The following is an 18031-nucleotide window of genomic DNA, read 5'->3' as shown; positions in this document are numbered from 1 at the left end:
CCACCTACCCGTCCCTCCCCATGGTAACCACTGGTCACTTCTCAGTGTCTATGTGCCTACCACTGTTTGGTTCAGTCTGTTTTGCTTTTTTTTTAATCCCACAAATAAGTGAAATAATATGGCATTTGTCTTTCTCCACCTGGCCTACTTCACTTAGCATACACCTTCTAGGTCTATCCATGTTGTTGCAAAAGGCAGGATTTCTTTTGAATGATATGCCATTGTGTATATGTACCACACCTTCCTTATACATTCATCTATTGATGGGCACTTAGGTTGCTTCTGTATCTTGGGTATTGTAAATAATGCAGCAATAAACATAGGGCCACATACATCTATCTTTTCAAAGAGGGGATTTTGTTTTCTTTGGGTAAATTCCTAGACGTGGAATTACTGGATCAAATGGCATTTCTATTTTTAGTTTTTTGAGGAACCTTTATACTGCTCTCCACAGTGTCTGCACCAATTGACATTCCCACCAACAGTGTAGGTAGTGTTCCTTTTTCTCCACATCCTCATCAACACTTGTAGTATCTTGTCTTTTGGATAGTGGCCACTCTGATTGGTGTGAGGTGATATCTCATTGTGGTTTTAATTTGCATTTCCCTGATGATTAATCATACGGAAGACTTCTTCATGTGATTGTTGTCCATCTGGGTTTGTTCTTGGGAAAAATGTCTGTTCGGGTCCTCCACCCATTTTTTAATCAGGTTATTTGTTTTTCTGGTGTTGAGGTCTCTGAGTTCTTTATATATTTTGGATCTTAACCCCTTATAGGATAAACTGTTGATGAATATATTCTCCTAGACTGTAGGTTGCATTTGTTATGCTGATGGTGTCCTTTGCTGTACAGAAGCTTTTTAGTTTGATGTAGTCCCACTTGTTCATTTTTTATTTTGTTTCCCTTGCTCAAGGAGATGTATCCAGAAAAAAATTACCCAGGCTTATGTTCAAGAGATTTGCCTATGTTTCCTTCAAGAGTTTTATGGTTTCATGACTTACAGTCAGGTCTTTGATCCATTTTGTGTTTTTGTGTATGGAGTTAGATGGTAATCCAGTTTCATTCTCTTTTATATAGCTGTCCAGTTTTCCCAACACTGGTTATTGAAGAGGCTGTCTTTTCCCCATTGTATATTCATGGCTCCTTTATTATATATTAATTGATCACATATGTGTGGGTTTATATCTGGGCTCTCTATTCTGTTCCATTGATCTATGGGTCTGTTCTTGTGCCAGTACCACACTGTTTTGATTACTATCACTTTATAGTACAGCTTGAAGTCAAGGAGTGTAATACCCCTAGCTTTGTTCTTCCTCAGGATTGCTTTGGCTGTTCTGGGTCTTTCATGGTTCCATATGAACTTTAGGAATATTTGCTCTTGTTCATTGAACCTTTGTATTTACAATGCACTGGGGGTATAGCATTCAACAAATGTTTATTGAGTCAATGGATGGCTATGGAAAACTGATCAATAAACATAAGAAAAACATTTAACTTTACTATTTCAACAAATCACCAATATCAAATGGACAAAATTTGTGTCTAGTGATAATACCCAGTGTTTTTGAGACTACAGAACAATAAGCACTTCAGAATATAATTTCCTACCCTATACCTAATTCCCTCAATCCCATTTCCATTTTTTCCTTTTATTATTTTTGGATAGCACTATAGATTAAATCTCTTTCTCAGGCTCTCATTTTTCTTTTATCTATTTTTACTGTTGAAATTTCAAGACACGTTGACACCTTTTTAAAGTTACTTTTAGTTTTTTAATGACATTTTTTTAACCAAAGACTCTGCTTAAGGTTTGGAAATAACAACTGGAATGTGAGGAAGTGTAGGTAACACTAGCGTACTAAGCAGCAAAACACTGACAACTATTAGACACCTTGGTCTTAAAAGTTCATTGCCCCTTTCTACAAAAGTAATCTCTCACTGGCCAACTTTCCTCATCAAGCTGTACCCTTCCCTCCTTCATCCATGAAGTTGGTAGCCCTTCTTTTTCTTATCTCCAGACCTCCTCACCTCCTGTCTCCAGGGCTATACCAGGAGCTCAAGATTTTCCCTACCTTATTAAACACCAGTTCACCACTCTCTTTACCTTGCAGCCTAGCCCATTCTGGCTATGTCTTAAGACAACCAAAACAGTCCATCAAATAGATTAAATTTTTTAAATGCAGTATGATCTGGTTATTTTAATAAGACTTCAAATGCTTACGTCACAGGATCTGTTCTTTCTGGAGGTGGTGCAACATTCATAAACATGGATGGCTTGATAATTTTCTCAAGAGATTTTAGCTGGACAAAATGGTAAATATATTTTAACACTATTATAACTACAGTTCACCATACTACTGCTATTCTGCAGGACTAAGGAACAGGATTTAAATGATACATATAAGAAAAAAGGAATTAAAAGAAGAAAAAAAACTAACATTTATTGAGCACTAAATATCTGCCAGAAGTTTTATATCTCTGATATTATTTAGTGCTCTCAATAATCCAATGGGGTAGACAACTGTGGTTATTTTGCAGATAATACTGAAGATTCAGTAGTTGGTTCAAGGTTATCTAATACGCATAAGAGCTGGATATGAATGCAGCTTTATGTGCCCCCAATGCAGTACACTTTTTACATTGTCATGATAGGTAGGGGACTATATTACTGAAAAGTTCATACACATAGAATCAAATTGAACTTTTGTTCTATTTCCCACTCTTTTCCATAGAATACCTTTGATCTTTGTTTCTAATAGTCTACCTACATAAAGCAATACTTGCCCAGTTTTATTTGAAAAGGATGTATCTCCTTAAAATGAGATTGTTACAAATTATACTGATATTCAGAATCAAAACCTACCTCTTAAGTTGTTCCTTATAAAATATGAATATCACAAAAAGGACTATACAATTATGGGTCCCTGTAAGGCCTAAGTGATGATAAGAAAATAAAGAAAATAGATAGAAGGAAAAGAAAGAGAAATGAAAGCCAAGAAGGAAAAAAGAAAAACAAGCTTGTGCTTAGTAGCTTTCATCTGTATATTACTTCTGATTCAAAATGCATTAAAAATCATTACGTTATACCACGGGAAAAATTTTAAAATTCATTTTACAGGAATTTCTCAGTTAACATAGCAGTAGATTTACTTAATAAGACTGATGTATCCACTTTCATTCTTAATTAAAAACAACCAAGACTAGAAAAACAGCAAAACTAGAAAATGAAAAGATTATATGCAAAGCACAGGGGTCATTTCCTTTATATAACAGAAGCACTAATGGAACTAGATTTATAAATGCTCCCAAAGCTATGATGATATCTAGAGATATCAGCAGTTCTTTCAAACACTTAGTGAGAATATATATTGGTACCACCTTCCTAGAACAATTCCTTGGAAAAGTCATTGTTTTGGATAATAATTTCTATTTTAGGAATCTAGCCTAATGATATAATGAAAGAAAAGGACACAGGTTAATGTATGAAATTTTTCACTGCAACATGGATATATGTAGGGAATTTAAAGGGGCAGGCCAAAGGTAGGAAGATATCCTCTTTGGGCATATTACTCTCTTGATGAATCAAGGAGGACTCAAATAATATCAGATGCTAAAATAACCAATGGGAAAAGGAGTACATATGATCAGAGTACAAAATAATATCTGAATAACATCAATGACTCCATTTTAAGTATATGTTTTAGATATAAAAATCCATATTAATTTCTTGAATATCTAATGTGTTCAATTTAAGTATTGATATAAGTATGTACATACACAAAAGCAAGTTTTATAATGAAGGCATTTTGAGTAAAAGATTATTTTTAAATGTATAAGCAGATAATGGTAATTTCATTTTTCTTTAGGCTGAAGAAAACAGTATTTTAAAAATATTTACTTTAAGGAATTTATCAAACTGGAAAGGATAGAGGCTCAGAAAAGGATGATCTGACTGAATAGCTATAGTAGAATAATTTTTAGAAGAGGAGAACTAACCTGATGTGAATAACCATAACCAAAGTTTCCATAGGAGAACATAAATTCTGCCTCCACCCTGCAAATAAACTAAACATGTGACAAATTAATTTTATTGTTTAACCAGGAAAATACTTTAATGGAGAAGTGATAGCAGGTGATATTTTTGCTTCACAGATTTGTACGTTAGAAACACCAAAGCATGAAACTCCATTAAAAAAAAATTTACACAGGAACTTCTGTAGAAGAATCTCACAGAATTCCTGAAATGTTAAAAACTTTTGTTAAAGTTAAGGAATATTATATTATTAAAATATGAAAAACATCAATTTACAATTGTTAATAGGATTATGATGGGAGACATATATATATGTATATATATATAGTCATATACATGTATATATTTTTAAAGTATTTACTCACACTTCTCCTACCTCCATTTCCATTTTCAGATAAAATTCTGATTTAGTGATTTCATCTCTCTGAACCCCAACTTGCTCATATATGAAGCAAAGGATGGTGTCAGAGGTTAAAACCTGAAATGTCTATCATTAAGTTTTTATGCCCCTTGTTTCTGTTTTGACTATTGGCAGCAGAAGCCTCTCTGAATAGAAGATCAATTAATCAAGACAATAATTTTTAAGTACTTAAAAAGAAATTCGAGCAAGAACTGTAAAAACAACTTTTCAGAAACTCTTCAAGGAGAAAAATAGTATTTCCTCAATTCAGCAAGTGAGGACCCAGAGGCTATTCAGTCAAAGCAGCAGCAAGAGGCATATTACTCTCTATCTCCATGATTTCTAATTTTCTGGTTCACCATTTAGCAGCAATATAGTAGCATTTTAAAAAAAGTGGAGATCAAGAGTTTGTGAGCAAATATTTTATTTTCTATTTAATGTATTTCCATTAATACAAACAATGACTGGTAAGGCAACAGAAAGAATAAAAACAATTACCAGAGGCTACAAACAATAACAGAGTAAGGTTATATGAAATATTATATATTATTATATAATATGTAAGTGTGTGCACAAAATTTTGAGGTGTCAGTAAAGTTATTACTGCGTTTTTATTCAATATATGAAATTCTTCAGTAAAGCATCCTTTCTAGAAAAAAGTAATAATAAAAGTCCTAAATGTCATATCACTCCTTTATATTATGTAAAACATTTCATAAAATTGAAAAAATCAGACAGCGACTTTAATGCATATACTAACTTAATTGCTAAAATACAAATATAATGAATGTTTGGAAGAAAATTAAAATTCCAGGTTGAGCCAAAAATAAATGTTAATGTTTACTTTTACGTTTTAGACAAAAATGTTCCTGCTTGTTCTAGTTTCCCTTTTTGGAAGTCTTGGAGGAACTGCCATGCCTGCATTCCTTTTGAGGGGTTACTTAAACATAAATCTACCTGGTAAGTTGATTCATGACAGAACTGAGGCTTCTACCATCTTCAGGGATTGTTGGGATCTCTGTAACCAGGAAATCCTTGGTGTCTTGGTAACTACCTCTGCTCACCTCTGCCATTGCCATCAGTCCTCCCACCTAATCCAATGTCCCACAGTTCCTGTTCTTCCCAGCATTTTCCACTGTGGTTCATGGAATCCTCATTCTATGGTTTACACATAACCTTACACCTTTAACTGCTCCATTAAACATCCCACCTTGCTTTACTTGAGACTTGGCTCATCACTACGGACATAAACAGTTTTCCTCTTTTATGCCTCACGCTACCTGGAAAAGACATTCTGGTCACTAACTCTCCTTTAGTGAAAACTTGGGCATAACAACCCATAAGATTATATTTAACACCTGCCCTCTCAGTTTCTGGTGAGATTATTATAAATGAGCGAAACAATAGGTGGTGGTGGTACAATGGCAGACATCACGCAGAATCAGCATACCATATACGTTCTTCATATAAAATACAAGATTCCTCAGAAAATTCATAAACTGAAATTGATTTCCTTAATGATCCTATCAATATACTTGCCACCTAGATTAAACAAGTTCAATTGAAAAATTATTGCCATGTTTGCTTGATCTGTTTGTGTATATATAAATATTTACTGCACCATTTACATGTTACAGCCATGTCACTACATTCCAAAATGTTAAAACTTCACCTTGCATACTATAAAAATAAGACTACGCTTCTACATAGCCATAATATCAAGAGCACACTTAAATTAACAATAGTTTTATCTAATATTAAGTATATATTCAAATCTTCCTAAGTGTCCCAAGATGTCTTTTGTAACTGTTTTTATCAATTAAAATTGCTGTAACTCTTTTAATCTAGAACAGTTCCTTGTTTTTTTAATGACCTTAACTATTTAAAGAATCTAAGCCAGTAGGTCCCACATTATGGATTTGTCTTACCATATCAGCACAGCAATGTATAACACTTTCCTTATCCCCTAAATTCCTGTAAACTACAAGTTAGGTCTATACTTGGATTGGTTAGATTTGCATTAATTATTTTTGATGAGAGGAATTCCTAGGTAATGCTGTGTACTTCATATGTACTACCATAGGAAGTATATGACGTTAAGTTGCCCACGAGTACTGGTGTCAAGTTCAAGCTCTTGGTTAAAGTGGTAACTACTACATTTCTCTATTGTAAGAGGCACATTATTCCCTATGCAATAATTAATCTGTGGGCTGTTATTGTGGCACCGTGTATAGATCTTCCTCAATAGCCTTTTATCTAATGTTTTTAGTACCACTGCCAAGTCCTGACTGAACTAGTCATTATTCACTATGAAGATTGCAAAAATGGTGAATTTGTAATTCTATCATTCCTTCTACATTTATTAACTGGCATTCTTCTGTTTAAAAATGTAAAACTTCCATTTTTCTTCCCCTCCTCCCTTTTTCTTTTTTGAAGATCACTAAGGAATCATGGATTTTTGTGTATTCAGAATCTATAATGATCTTTTTGATGTTCAAATTATCATGAAACTGGCCAGTAGGAGAACCTGCATCTTTTGACATAACTCCATTAGTGTTTGAAAATTTCCTTGCTTTAGGTGCTAACAAATATTCCTGAAAATCCTTCAGATTATTAATTCTTGTTCACCAGTCAATTAGTTCTCTTCCTCTGAGTTCAGGGCAACCATGGCTGCTAGGAAATGTGGGGACTTCTAAAAGTAGAAAGCATGAGAGAAGGAACCACAAAATCTCCATAAACTTTGGCCAAAACTCTGTCTGACCCTTAAAGGACACAAGCACAGGGCATACTGCAAGCAGCCCAGCTAAGGGTAAAAGTACTGAACTGAAATCTGTGCTGCCCACAAATTTTTTTGTGGTTTCAGCCTTGTTTTAGAACATTTCAAAAAACATAATAAAACATGCTTAGTCTCCTAGGTTGTATCACTACCCTTCCAGAAAATAAATTTTTAGACCATCATGCTATTACAAACCAATTATTATTTTTTTAAAATAGCCATAGGGAATACTGTTTTCTAAGCACATGGGTTTGAAGGCATATTATAACTGACATATAACATGTCAATAGGAGTACATCAGGTACAGATAAATCATAACCAACACAAAGTGGACAATGTGTTACCAAAGTGAAAAAAATGATTTTAATACATACCTTAATTATTTTATAAAGGTGTACCTGAGCCCTCCCTAACAGGAGAGGATATTTTCCTGTAGTGTCATTTTGCATTAGTTCCAAGAAAATATTATTCCGCTTATCATCTTGATGTCTGGGAACCTTGATACAAAATACATAGGAAAAGAAGTATTAAATTTTCAGTCCTAATTTCAGATGTAATTTCCAGATAAATACATCCATAAACTATATTATGTGCATACCTAATGATTAGTTTTCATGTTATTAGCTTTATTAATTTTTCAATCCCAGTCACATATACCCTTAATGTCAACAAAAATCAGGATCTTGTTTACATCTAATGTCAATTACAGTCTTTTTGAAACACTTATTGCCTACATTCTCTTTATGACTCCTCACAAAAGGTTAGCCTCAGCACTCTACTAAGTATACTACATCATCAAAGTAATTCAATATCTAATCCAAATATAATTAATCCAAACATACAGTATCAAAAGACATCCCACATCCATTTCAGTCTTTGTTCTTTAACTTTTTGATAAAATGTATATTATTGTTCCAACCTGGAACTCTCTTCCAACCTTGGGCTCTGCAACATAATATGATTAGTATGTGACATTTAAAATTCATGTTCTTTTGGTAATTAGAAAAAATTTCATTGCGTACCCACCTCAATAATCTAGATGCCTTTTAAAAAGAATTAAAAATACATAATTGACATATAATATTGTACTACTTTTAGGTGTACAACGTAAAGATTTGATATTGTATATACTGCAAAATGATAACCATAATAAGCCTAGCTAACATCCATCACCACAGTTACAATTTTTTTCTTGTGATGAGAACTTTTAAGATCTACTCTCCTAGCAGCTTTCAAATATATGATACAGTATTATTAACTACAGTCACCATGCTATACATTACATTCCCAGACTATTTACAACTGGAAGTTTGTACCTTTTGACCACCTTCGCCAATTTCACCCACTTGACTAACCCCACCTTTGGCTATCACCCATCTGTTTTCCATATAAATGAGTTCAGATTTTTGGGTTTGGTGGGGTTTTGTTTTAGATTCCACATGTTAAGTGAGATCACGCAGTATTATTTTTCTCTGTCTGACTTAATTCACTTAGCGTGATGCCTCAAGATTCATCCATATTGTTGCACATGGCAGGATTTCTTTATATTTTTTATGGTTGAATAATATCCCTATGTGTGTAGAAGGCTGAATAATATTCCTGTGTGAATGAATTTTTTTATCCATTCATCTGTGGATTGACAATTAGGTAGTTTCCAGATCTTGTCTACTGTGAATAACGCCGCAGTGAACATGCAAGTACACATAGCTTTTTGAGATAGTGATTTCACTTTCCTTAGATAAATACCAATTAGTGGAACTACTGGATCATATGGTAATTCTACCATTAATTTCTTCCTCCATACTGTTTTCTGTAGTGGCTGCATGAATTTACATTTCACCAATAGTGCCAAGGGTTCTCTTTTCTCCACATCCTTGCCGACACTGGTTACTTACTATCTTTTTTATAATGGCCATTTTAACAGGTGTGAGGTGCTATCTCACTGTGGTTTTGATATGCATTTTCCTGATGATTACTGATGTTGAGCATTTTTTATATACCTGTTGACCATTTGTATGTCTTCTTTGGGAAAATAATCTACCCAGGTCTTCTACTGGTTTTTAATTGGGCTGTCTGTTTCTACTGAGTTTTATGAGTTCCTTACATATTTTGGATATTAACCTCTTACCAGATACATGATTTGAAAATATTTTCTCCTATTCTGTAGGTTGCCTTACTTGGCAAGCTTAGGAAAACTATTTGCAAAGTAAAGAAATAGTCTAGATTGCCTTTAGCAAAACTATTGCTTGTTTTTCGTTTTTGTTTTTAAGCCTATGCTTAAAGAACTATCTTTAATACTTAACACTTAAGCAAAATGAAATTTGTAATAACCAATATGAAGCATAGAGGAAATGTTTTAGGATTTTACTGAAATTCAAACCAATGTAATAAAACTGTTAGGAAACTGGAATAATCAATGAATCCTACAGCTATGTGAAGCTCATTTTAAATAAAGCTCTGAAATACATTTAAGATTCTAAGAAGCTTAACTGTAAATAGAAGCAAATGCTTAGCATATCAAGCTCTGGTGTGAGAAATGGTTTAATGAAGTGTAGTCTCCCAGCTCCACCACTTACTAGTTCTATGACTTTCAGGAAGTTATTTAACCTTACAGTACCTGTTTCTTCAACTGCAAAATAGGGACTATAATAAAGAGTATATATGTTTTGGGGGTTGTTATACAGACTGAATAAATTAATCCATGTAAAAATATTAGAGTCTATATAAGAAGAAAAGAGAGAGGGAAAGGAGGATGAACAAAAATGAAGAATGTGCTCTAGACTGAACATTTGTGCCCTCTCAAAATTTGTATGTCAAAGCCTGCATCCCCAGTGTGATGGTATTTGTAAGTGGGGTGTCTGTGTCTGGGACGTAATTAGGTCATGGGGGTGGAACCTTCATGAATTGGATTAGTGCCCTCATATGAAGAGACACAAGAAAAAAGATCTCTCTTTGCTCTCTGCCACATCACTACACAATGAGAGGAGGCATCAGGAAGGAAACCAGGAAGCAGGCTCTCTCCAGACACCCGATCTTGATTTTGAGCTTCCCAGCCTCTAGAAATGTGAGAAACAAATGCCAGTGTATGGCAATTTGTTATAGAAGCGAAACTGACTAAGACCTAATGGAAGATGGTAGATGGGAAAAGAAGAGCAAGATAAGAGAAAAATCTTACTGTGATAAACACTAAGAACAACAGACAGTTAAGATCTCAGGAAGAAGATCACCAAGATTATTATGCAGTTTAGTCAGCTATTTATTTTAAAAAACACCAATATAGCCCATAACTGTAAAATACTAGAATATCAAATAAAATATTGTGAAATATCAAATAAAGAGGCACTGCTTTTCTTTTTCTTTCTTGTCCCCTAAAAAAAGATGTAATTAGTATAGAATATTTGAATCTATAAAAATGCATTCTTCTATCTAGAAGAGAACTTTAACATTACCTGCACAGAAAAATACTTCACATCATTAAACTTAATCATAGCGCTGTTGCCATTGTTTTGATGTAGCAAACTACACGTTTTTGTACATTTCACAACGTTGTTTATAGAGATGCGAATGAACAAATTACTGTAATGCTGTAAATTGACTGAAAATACATAGATATTTAGGAAGCAAATTTTGTTATAATTGAACAATAACACATTATAAACCTAATCCATTAACAACTCAATATCTACAATTCAAGAATGAATCAAATAAATGAAGAAGATAATTGTAGAGCATATTTAACAATAAAAAAGGCTTTTAAAATAATGTAGTTTTGCCCATTAATGTTAGAGCAATGTAAGTAGGAAAAGAAGGTAGATTCTTCCTTAGATCACTTCTCATACTTTTATCCTCACATTTCCATTGTAACTCCTTTGCAAATTTTTATACATACTGATTTTTTAAAGGTGGCTAAACACTTGCAATATATAGATGAAAATTTCTGTAATAATTATGTATAAATTTAAAAAATGTCACTTGAGGGCAATTATTTTTAATTTCAAGACAACAAAATTTAAAGGAGCATTCTACTCTTTAATTCACTTCACTATATACTTCACTTATACTATATGGGTCTCTATTTTTATCATCCATAGCATTACATGCATCAAAACAAACTGTTTTTATGATTTAACATATTATCTTTAAAAATCTTTTTGTACAGAATTATTTTCAATAATTCACCCTATATAAAATGGAAATACCAAGTCTTCATGAGATTGTTTTTATGCCATGATAAATCTAAGTATTCAGCTTACTTAAAGAAACCAAGACAAAGAAACCCTTTAAACAATATTTAAGAGAAACAGTTATGACTTAGAAATAAATTAGTATCATCACCCAAAAAGATACATATTTTTCCTTTAACTTATATGATGATTGAGGTGGATTACAAATGGCTGAAAACTTTTTGTCATTCTCTACATCAAAAAGTGAAGTTTATTTTCCTCTGCTTTTGAATCTCGCCTTGCTCCATGACTACTTTAACATGCAATGCACATGGCCAGAGCTGGGACTAGGATAGTGTTAGAGAGGCACTAACCAGAAGGCTAATATGAGGGGACACCAAAAACTTCAGTGATCACAATAAATAATATTTTAATGTAATTTTAAAAATGAAAATAAAAATTAATGCAGAAAAAGAAACCCTACAATGAAAGACAAGTCCTTGGACCTAAATGGAAAAAAGAAAGGTCCAACCATTTCAGCATCCCAACAAAGTCCAGTTTTCCAGGCATCCTCACTAGCACCAGACACACAAATGAGCCATTGTAGATATTCTAGCCCTTCTGAACTGCCGGGTGACTGCAGCCCCAGCTGTGGTAAAAAAAATGGAAGTACCACCTAGTGAATACATAGATAGTAATTGAATAAAATGGCTAATGTTGTAAGCCAGTAGTCCCGGGGTGTTTTGTAGTGCAGCAATACACAACTGAAATAGTGATATATGTTCATAGTATGGTTCTTAAATTTAAAAAAAAAGGATACTCTTAGGCGTAAAATATCTGCAGTTCTTTACATGAATAGCCAGGCAGCCAACCTGTAACAGTTAAAATAAAAACACAGAAATTAATTTTTAAAAGTTAATTTCTCTTCCATTATATTCTACACCAAACTATATGCTATTTTTAAAAGTTCCACTTTGTTAGTTTTTTAAGTATTGTTTCTCAATAGAAATACCTAGTTAATAGAAAACACCAGAACGCAGAAATACAGAAGAAAAATAGACAAGATTTGTTCAAAGTAAACTTAAAATGAATAAGAATACAAAGCAAAAGAATGGTTCATTATTAACTTAATTCAACCATCACTCTGAAAAATTTTTATTTTATTTTAGGTGAGAACTGATAAAATGTAGCATCCTGAATCCTTGCTTCAGATAAGATTTTTTACCTAGTATCCTAAAACCACTTTATTCATTCAATGATCATTCACAGACTATAATATGCCAAGGAGCTGTGAAATGTTCATTCTTTCTTGTACAAAGTGTTTCTTAATGTTAAAGAAAATTCTATCTTGTGTTTAACCATAAAATCAAATACAAAATGAATATAGGAACACTTAAATACTAATATGTAGTATTAGGCAAATATATTTAACCATGTTTGGTCTTTAAAACAAACTAAACACAACAGCAATATTATATTAAACATTATGAAACAAAATAAATGGCCCAATAGAATTTTTTAATGTAATGTAAGTAATTTTAAAGATTTGGTTTTAGAACAATACAGAAAAACAGGTCAGCATTCAATATTTAATTTAAAAAATACAGTACCTGAATGATGAAATCCTGAAGAAGAAAATACCATGGTGTACTTCTTAAGGAAACATAAGTATTAAATGTTATGTTAAATGTTTCTAGTTCAAAGAGGGGTAATGCATATTACATAATCCAGGAGAGATTTCAAAAGGTATTGCCAAAGGTGATTCCATGAATCACTATTTATTTCTTAAAATTAGGGTTGTACATGAGGAGGGTAAAACAGGTAAGTATAGCTAGAATTTTGTATTGCATAATTCCGTACATTAACAGTCTGTCATAAATCACTGCCTGCCTGCCAAGTATCTCAACATGAAGCCACGGGCAACTACCCTAACCTTCCTCAGGTTTCAATAGCTCTTTATACTTTTACGTAATAGAGTCATAAACTATAGAAGAGAATAAATTTCTATTCAAGTACAGAAAAAGATTTAGCAGTCAAAAATATAATGAAGACCATTCAGAGACTGTGGGTAATAAATGATGCTATAGATTCTGAGACCCATCTGTGGCCCGACATAACAACCGTGTCTATAGCTTCACCCCCAAGACAGTCTCACACATGCATTTAAAAAAAGAAAGCAACCAGAAAGGTGTTCCCAAAAGCATTTTATGTGCCCAGTTCTAAGACACAGCATTTTCACATTTTTTTCTGAAAATGGGATTTGACTATCAGAAGTAGTTCTGGGTTGTGATGTAGTTATCATTGTCAAATATCTCAGAATAAATCACAGAACTTTCAAAGAGAAAGTGATGTGATGAATCATGAATTGGGAGGAGCTATCAATCACATGCCAAACATCTTTGTCAAAACCTTCCAGCTGACTTTTAAAAGCTTTTTAATGTCTAGCAGTATGCAATTCAAACAAGGAAAATATAAACTATAAAGTTGGATGTGGGGTGAAATAAAAATACTCTTCAAAATGTCAATTCTAAAAGATGTAGAAGTCATACTCAAGAGTACGGATTACAGAAATTAGTATGTCAACTTAATGACACACATAATATCTAATAGCCAAGAGCAGTTTCAAATAATTTTTCTCAGTTTAAATTCAGACAGTGAAGGCTTATATTCCAACTCTGATTGTGATACAGGAAATAAAATGTTTAATAATTATATGGATAAATGCACACCATGGTCATTTGGTAAAAACAAAAATGTGTGTTAACATAGTCTTACTTTTTCCTCCAAAAAGGTGTTGGTAGATTTATCATGTATCTTGTGATCAAGAAAATGTATTAGTATATGGCAGAAGCTAGAGAAGAAGGACAGGAGAAACTCTCTCTCACACCATGAACTATTCTAGTAGAGTTCAGAAATCAAGACAACCATAAAAGAGTAACACAATATTTGACAGTTCTCTATAGTAACCAAAAGAGAAGACAAATTTTTCTGGTTCTCAGCCCAGATATTAGGTCCTACTTGAGTATTTGGGTGTATGTGTATGATTGATGAGTGTGTTTGCTTTTGTTTCTGGGTTTATTATTTTTTGGATGAGAGAAAGATATGGAGCTAATTTTCAAACTGTAGCTCAAAGTTTCCTAAATATGACAATACATACAATTACCAGAAGTGTGCAATAAAAATACTGATTCCTAGGCTCCATTCTCAGATTCTAAGTGAGGCCCAGAATTTGATGTTTTTAAAAAGTATCTCAGGTAATTCTGATGTAACTAGAATTTTGGAATCCCTAGTATAGAAAACCTTTTTTTTTCCTGTGAATCAAGATATTTTTCATAATTTCAGTGATTATTAGAATGCTTTTCTGACTCATAAAAATAAAAAATCCAAGAATATGTTATCAGCACCATTTTCTACACATACTTTTTGGTTACCAAATAACAAACATTCACTAGTCTTCATATGAAATTAAAAAGTATTTGAATAGGTTTATTGAGGATTAGTTATACATACCACATCCCCAAATGGCACCAAAGTTGGTCCCCCAGGTGTTATTTCCAGTCCTTTACTTTCTGACCCTATAAGAGTTTTTCTCAGCATCTACAATGTCAATAAATTAAGACTTTAGAAGGCAAAGAAAAACAAAACTAGATAAGATTACTTCAATAAATATTATGAGTATCTAATAAGATTCAGGTATTATTCTAGGCATTAGGATATTAAATTAACTAGAAAACTCTTACCTACCCTCAATAAGTTTATCAGTAAGTTATCAGAGAAACAAAATGTACACAATTAAATCTAAAATCATTAAGGGAATCATGAGAGAGGAGACAAGCACATAGCAACATGAACAGTGAGTTCTCCTTGCTAACAAAAAATGACCATCATTACCACATTCTAGTCTTATTCTGATGTGGATAGGGCCTGGATCTCATAAATGGCAGTGATCCTGCTTGCAAGTTATCAACCACTGAAGGAATTATAATTGCAACTTAATCCTTTGGAATAACAGGTATACTAGAATGGATCAATGAACAGATGGCTTTTGTTTTTTTGGTTGTGTGATTTTCTCCAGAATAACTTCACTAACTGATAGTTATAGGCTGGTATGTAACTTTGTTCTTAAGGGCTCTGGTAACTGCACATGATGGTGAGCCTTTAAAAATTACAAGACACGAGAGATTCAAAGATGGCGGCGTGAGAAGTGAGATGGAGAATTCCTCCCAAAACCACAGATAGTATGAGAATCTAGTTAATTGATACAACTAACCCTAAAACAGCAACAAGAAAGAAGGCTGAACCAGACTGCATGCCGATCTCATGAACAGAGCAGACCTCACGAACACAGGGTAACATAGGAAAGCCTTTATCAGGAGGGACCCAAGCCCTTCCCCCACCCCAGCTCACCGGTGGGAGGAAGAGAAACGGAGCAAGGGAGGGAGTGGAAGCCCAGGACTGCTGAACACCTGGTCCTGGAGGTGCTCTGGATGTTGGGGAGCTCAGGCAGGTGGAGTGCTTGAGAGACAGATTCTGACCATTTGTGGAGGGGATCCACACCCGACTGCTCTGGGACAAGGGAAAGGCAGGTGTTCTCAGAGGCTTCCTAGCAGCCAGAGGGCTGCTGAAGGAGTGGGGTTTGCATGGAGCTTGCTGCGTGGGGGAGGGGAGAGCTGGACAAGGTTATTTGGGTGTGCTCTGCCCAGCTGGTTGGGAACTTTGAGGAGCTTCAGGCGCCCCATCCCCATGGCTACCTACTCAGCTCCAAGGCCCCCCACTGTGACATGCAGCCTGCTGCACCTTCCGGCACTGGTTCATAAAATAGCAATCACTGCACTGGTGTCAGGCCAGCCAGGAGGCTCAGCCTACAACAGCTACAGATGCAAAGCACAGAGGCTTACACCCCTGTGCTTGGCCCACTGGCTCTGACACTGGAGACAGGCACCGCAGACAGGAATCAGGAAACAGATCTTTCCTCCCCTAGGCACCAGCTCTGGTCCCCTACAACCCCCAACCTGACTCTAGGGGCTGAGCAGCTCCAGAGACTGGAGCTTCTGGGCACTAGCGGGCACCACACAGAAACATGAAATGTCAAAAACGTTCAAAAGAACATGGTTCAGACCAAAATCTCAGAGACCCCAGAAAAAGGGCCTAATGAAACTGAACTCACCAATCTTCCTGAGAGTTCAAAATAAAAATCATAAACATGCTCATGGAGGTACAAAAAAATATTCAAGAACTCAGGAACAAATTTAAGTTGGAGATTCAATCATTAAGAAATTCCATATCTAAAATGAAACATAAAATGGAGGGACTTAAAAGCAGATTTGATGTAGTAGAAGAGATGGTAAATGGAATAGAAATTAGAGAAGAGGAATACAAAGAAGCTGAGGCACAAAGAGAAAAAAGAATCTCTAAGAATGAAAGAATATTGAGAGAACTGTGTGATGAATCCAAACAGAACAATATTCACATTATAGGGGTACCAGAAGAAGAGGAGAGAGAAAAAGGGATAGAAAGTGTCATTGAGGAGGTAATTGCTGAAAACTTCCCCAATCTGGGGAAGGAGATAGTCTCTCAGGCCATGGAGGTGCACAGATCTCTCAACACAAGGGACCCAAGGAAGACAACATCAAGACATATAATAATTAAAATGGCAAAGATCAAGGATAAAGTCAGGCTTTTAAAAGCAGCTAGAGAGAGAAAAAAGATCACATACAAAGGAAAATCCATCAGGCTACTATCAGACTTCTCAACAGAAACCTTACAGGCCAGAAGAGGGTGGCAAGATATATTTAATGCAATGAAGCAAAAGGGTCTTTAACCAAGAATACTATATCCGGCAAGGTTATCATTTAAATTTGAAGGAGAGATTAAACAATTTTCAGATAAGAAAACGTTGAGAGAATTTATCCCCCACAAACCACCTCTACAGTTCATTTTGGAGGGACTACTATAGATGGAAGTATTCCTAAGGCTAAATATATGTGACCCAAGGGATAGACAAAGAGTACAGAATATGATTCATAACATACAAAGAATGGAGGAAGAAGAAAAAGGAGGAAAAAAAAGAGAGAGAACCTTTAGGTTCTGTTGTAATAGCACACAAAGTGAGTTAAATTAGACTTTTAGATAGTAAAGGAATTACCCTTGAACCTTTGGTAACCATGAATCTAAAGCCTGCAATGGCAGTAAGTACATACCTATTGATAATCACCCTAAATGTACATGGTCTGAATGTACCAATCAAAAGACATAGAGTCACTGGATTAAAAACAAAGATCCATCTATATGCTGCCTACAAAAGACTCACTTCAAACCCAAAGACATACACAGACTGAAAGTAAAGGGATGAAAAAAGATATTTCATGCAACTAATAGGGAGAAAAAAAGCAGGAGTTGCAGTACTTGTATCACACAAAATAGACTTCAAAACAAAGAAAGTAAAAGAGACAAAGATGGACATTACGTAATGATAAAGGGGTCAGTCCAACAAGAGAATATAACTGTTATAAATATATATGCACCCAACACAGGATCACCTACATATGTGAAACAAATACTAACAGAATTAAAGGGGGATATAGAATGCAATGAATTTATTTTAGGAGACTTCAACACACCACTCACTCCAAAGGATAGATCAAGCAGACAGAAAATA

The 18031-nt window shown here is 34.4% G+C and overlaps 1 protein-coding gene across 1 annotated transcript in view; it reads right to left on the bottom strand.

Moving 5' to 3' along the window:
- The window catches only part of LOC118933551 (cation channel sperm-associated targeting subunit tau), an 89602-nt gene that overhangs the window by 48593 nt on the left and 22978 nt on the right, over nucleotides 1-18031 (bottom strand). The window contains 7 exon segments of the mRNA XM_057503692.1: nucleotides 2223-2302; nucleotides 3998-4066; nucleotides 5039-5083; nucleotides 7585-7707; nucleotides 10660-10805; nucleotides 12194-12245; nucleotides 14884-14970. Coding sequence (XP_057359675.1) covers nucleotides 2223-2302; nucleotides 3998-4066; nucleotides 5039-5083; nucleotides 7585-7707; nucleotides 10660-10805; nucleotides 12194-12245; nucleotides 14884-14970 — 602 coding nt within the window.

This window comes from Manis pentadactyla, chromosome 6 (genome assembly GCF_030020395.1).
Source record: "Manis pentadactyla isolate mManPen7 chromosome 6, mManPen7.hap1, whole genome shotgun sequence".
Lineage (NCBI taxonomy): Eukaryota > Metazoa > Chordata > Mammalia > Pholidota > Manidae > Manis > Manis pentadactyla.
The sequence above is the reverse complement of the archived record's forward strand: the minus strand, read 5'-3'. Positions and strand labels throughout refer to the sequence as shown.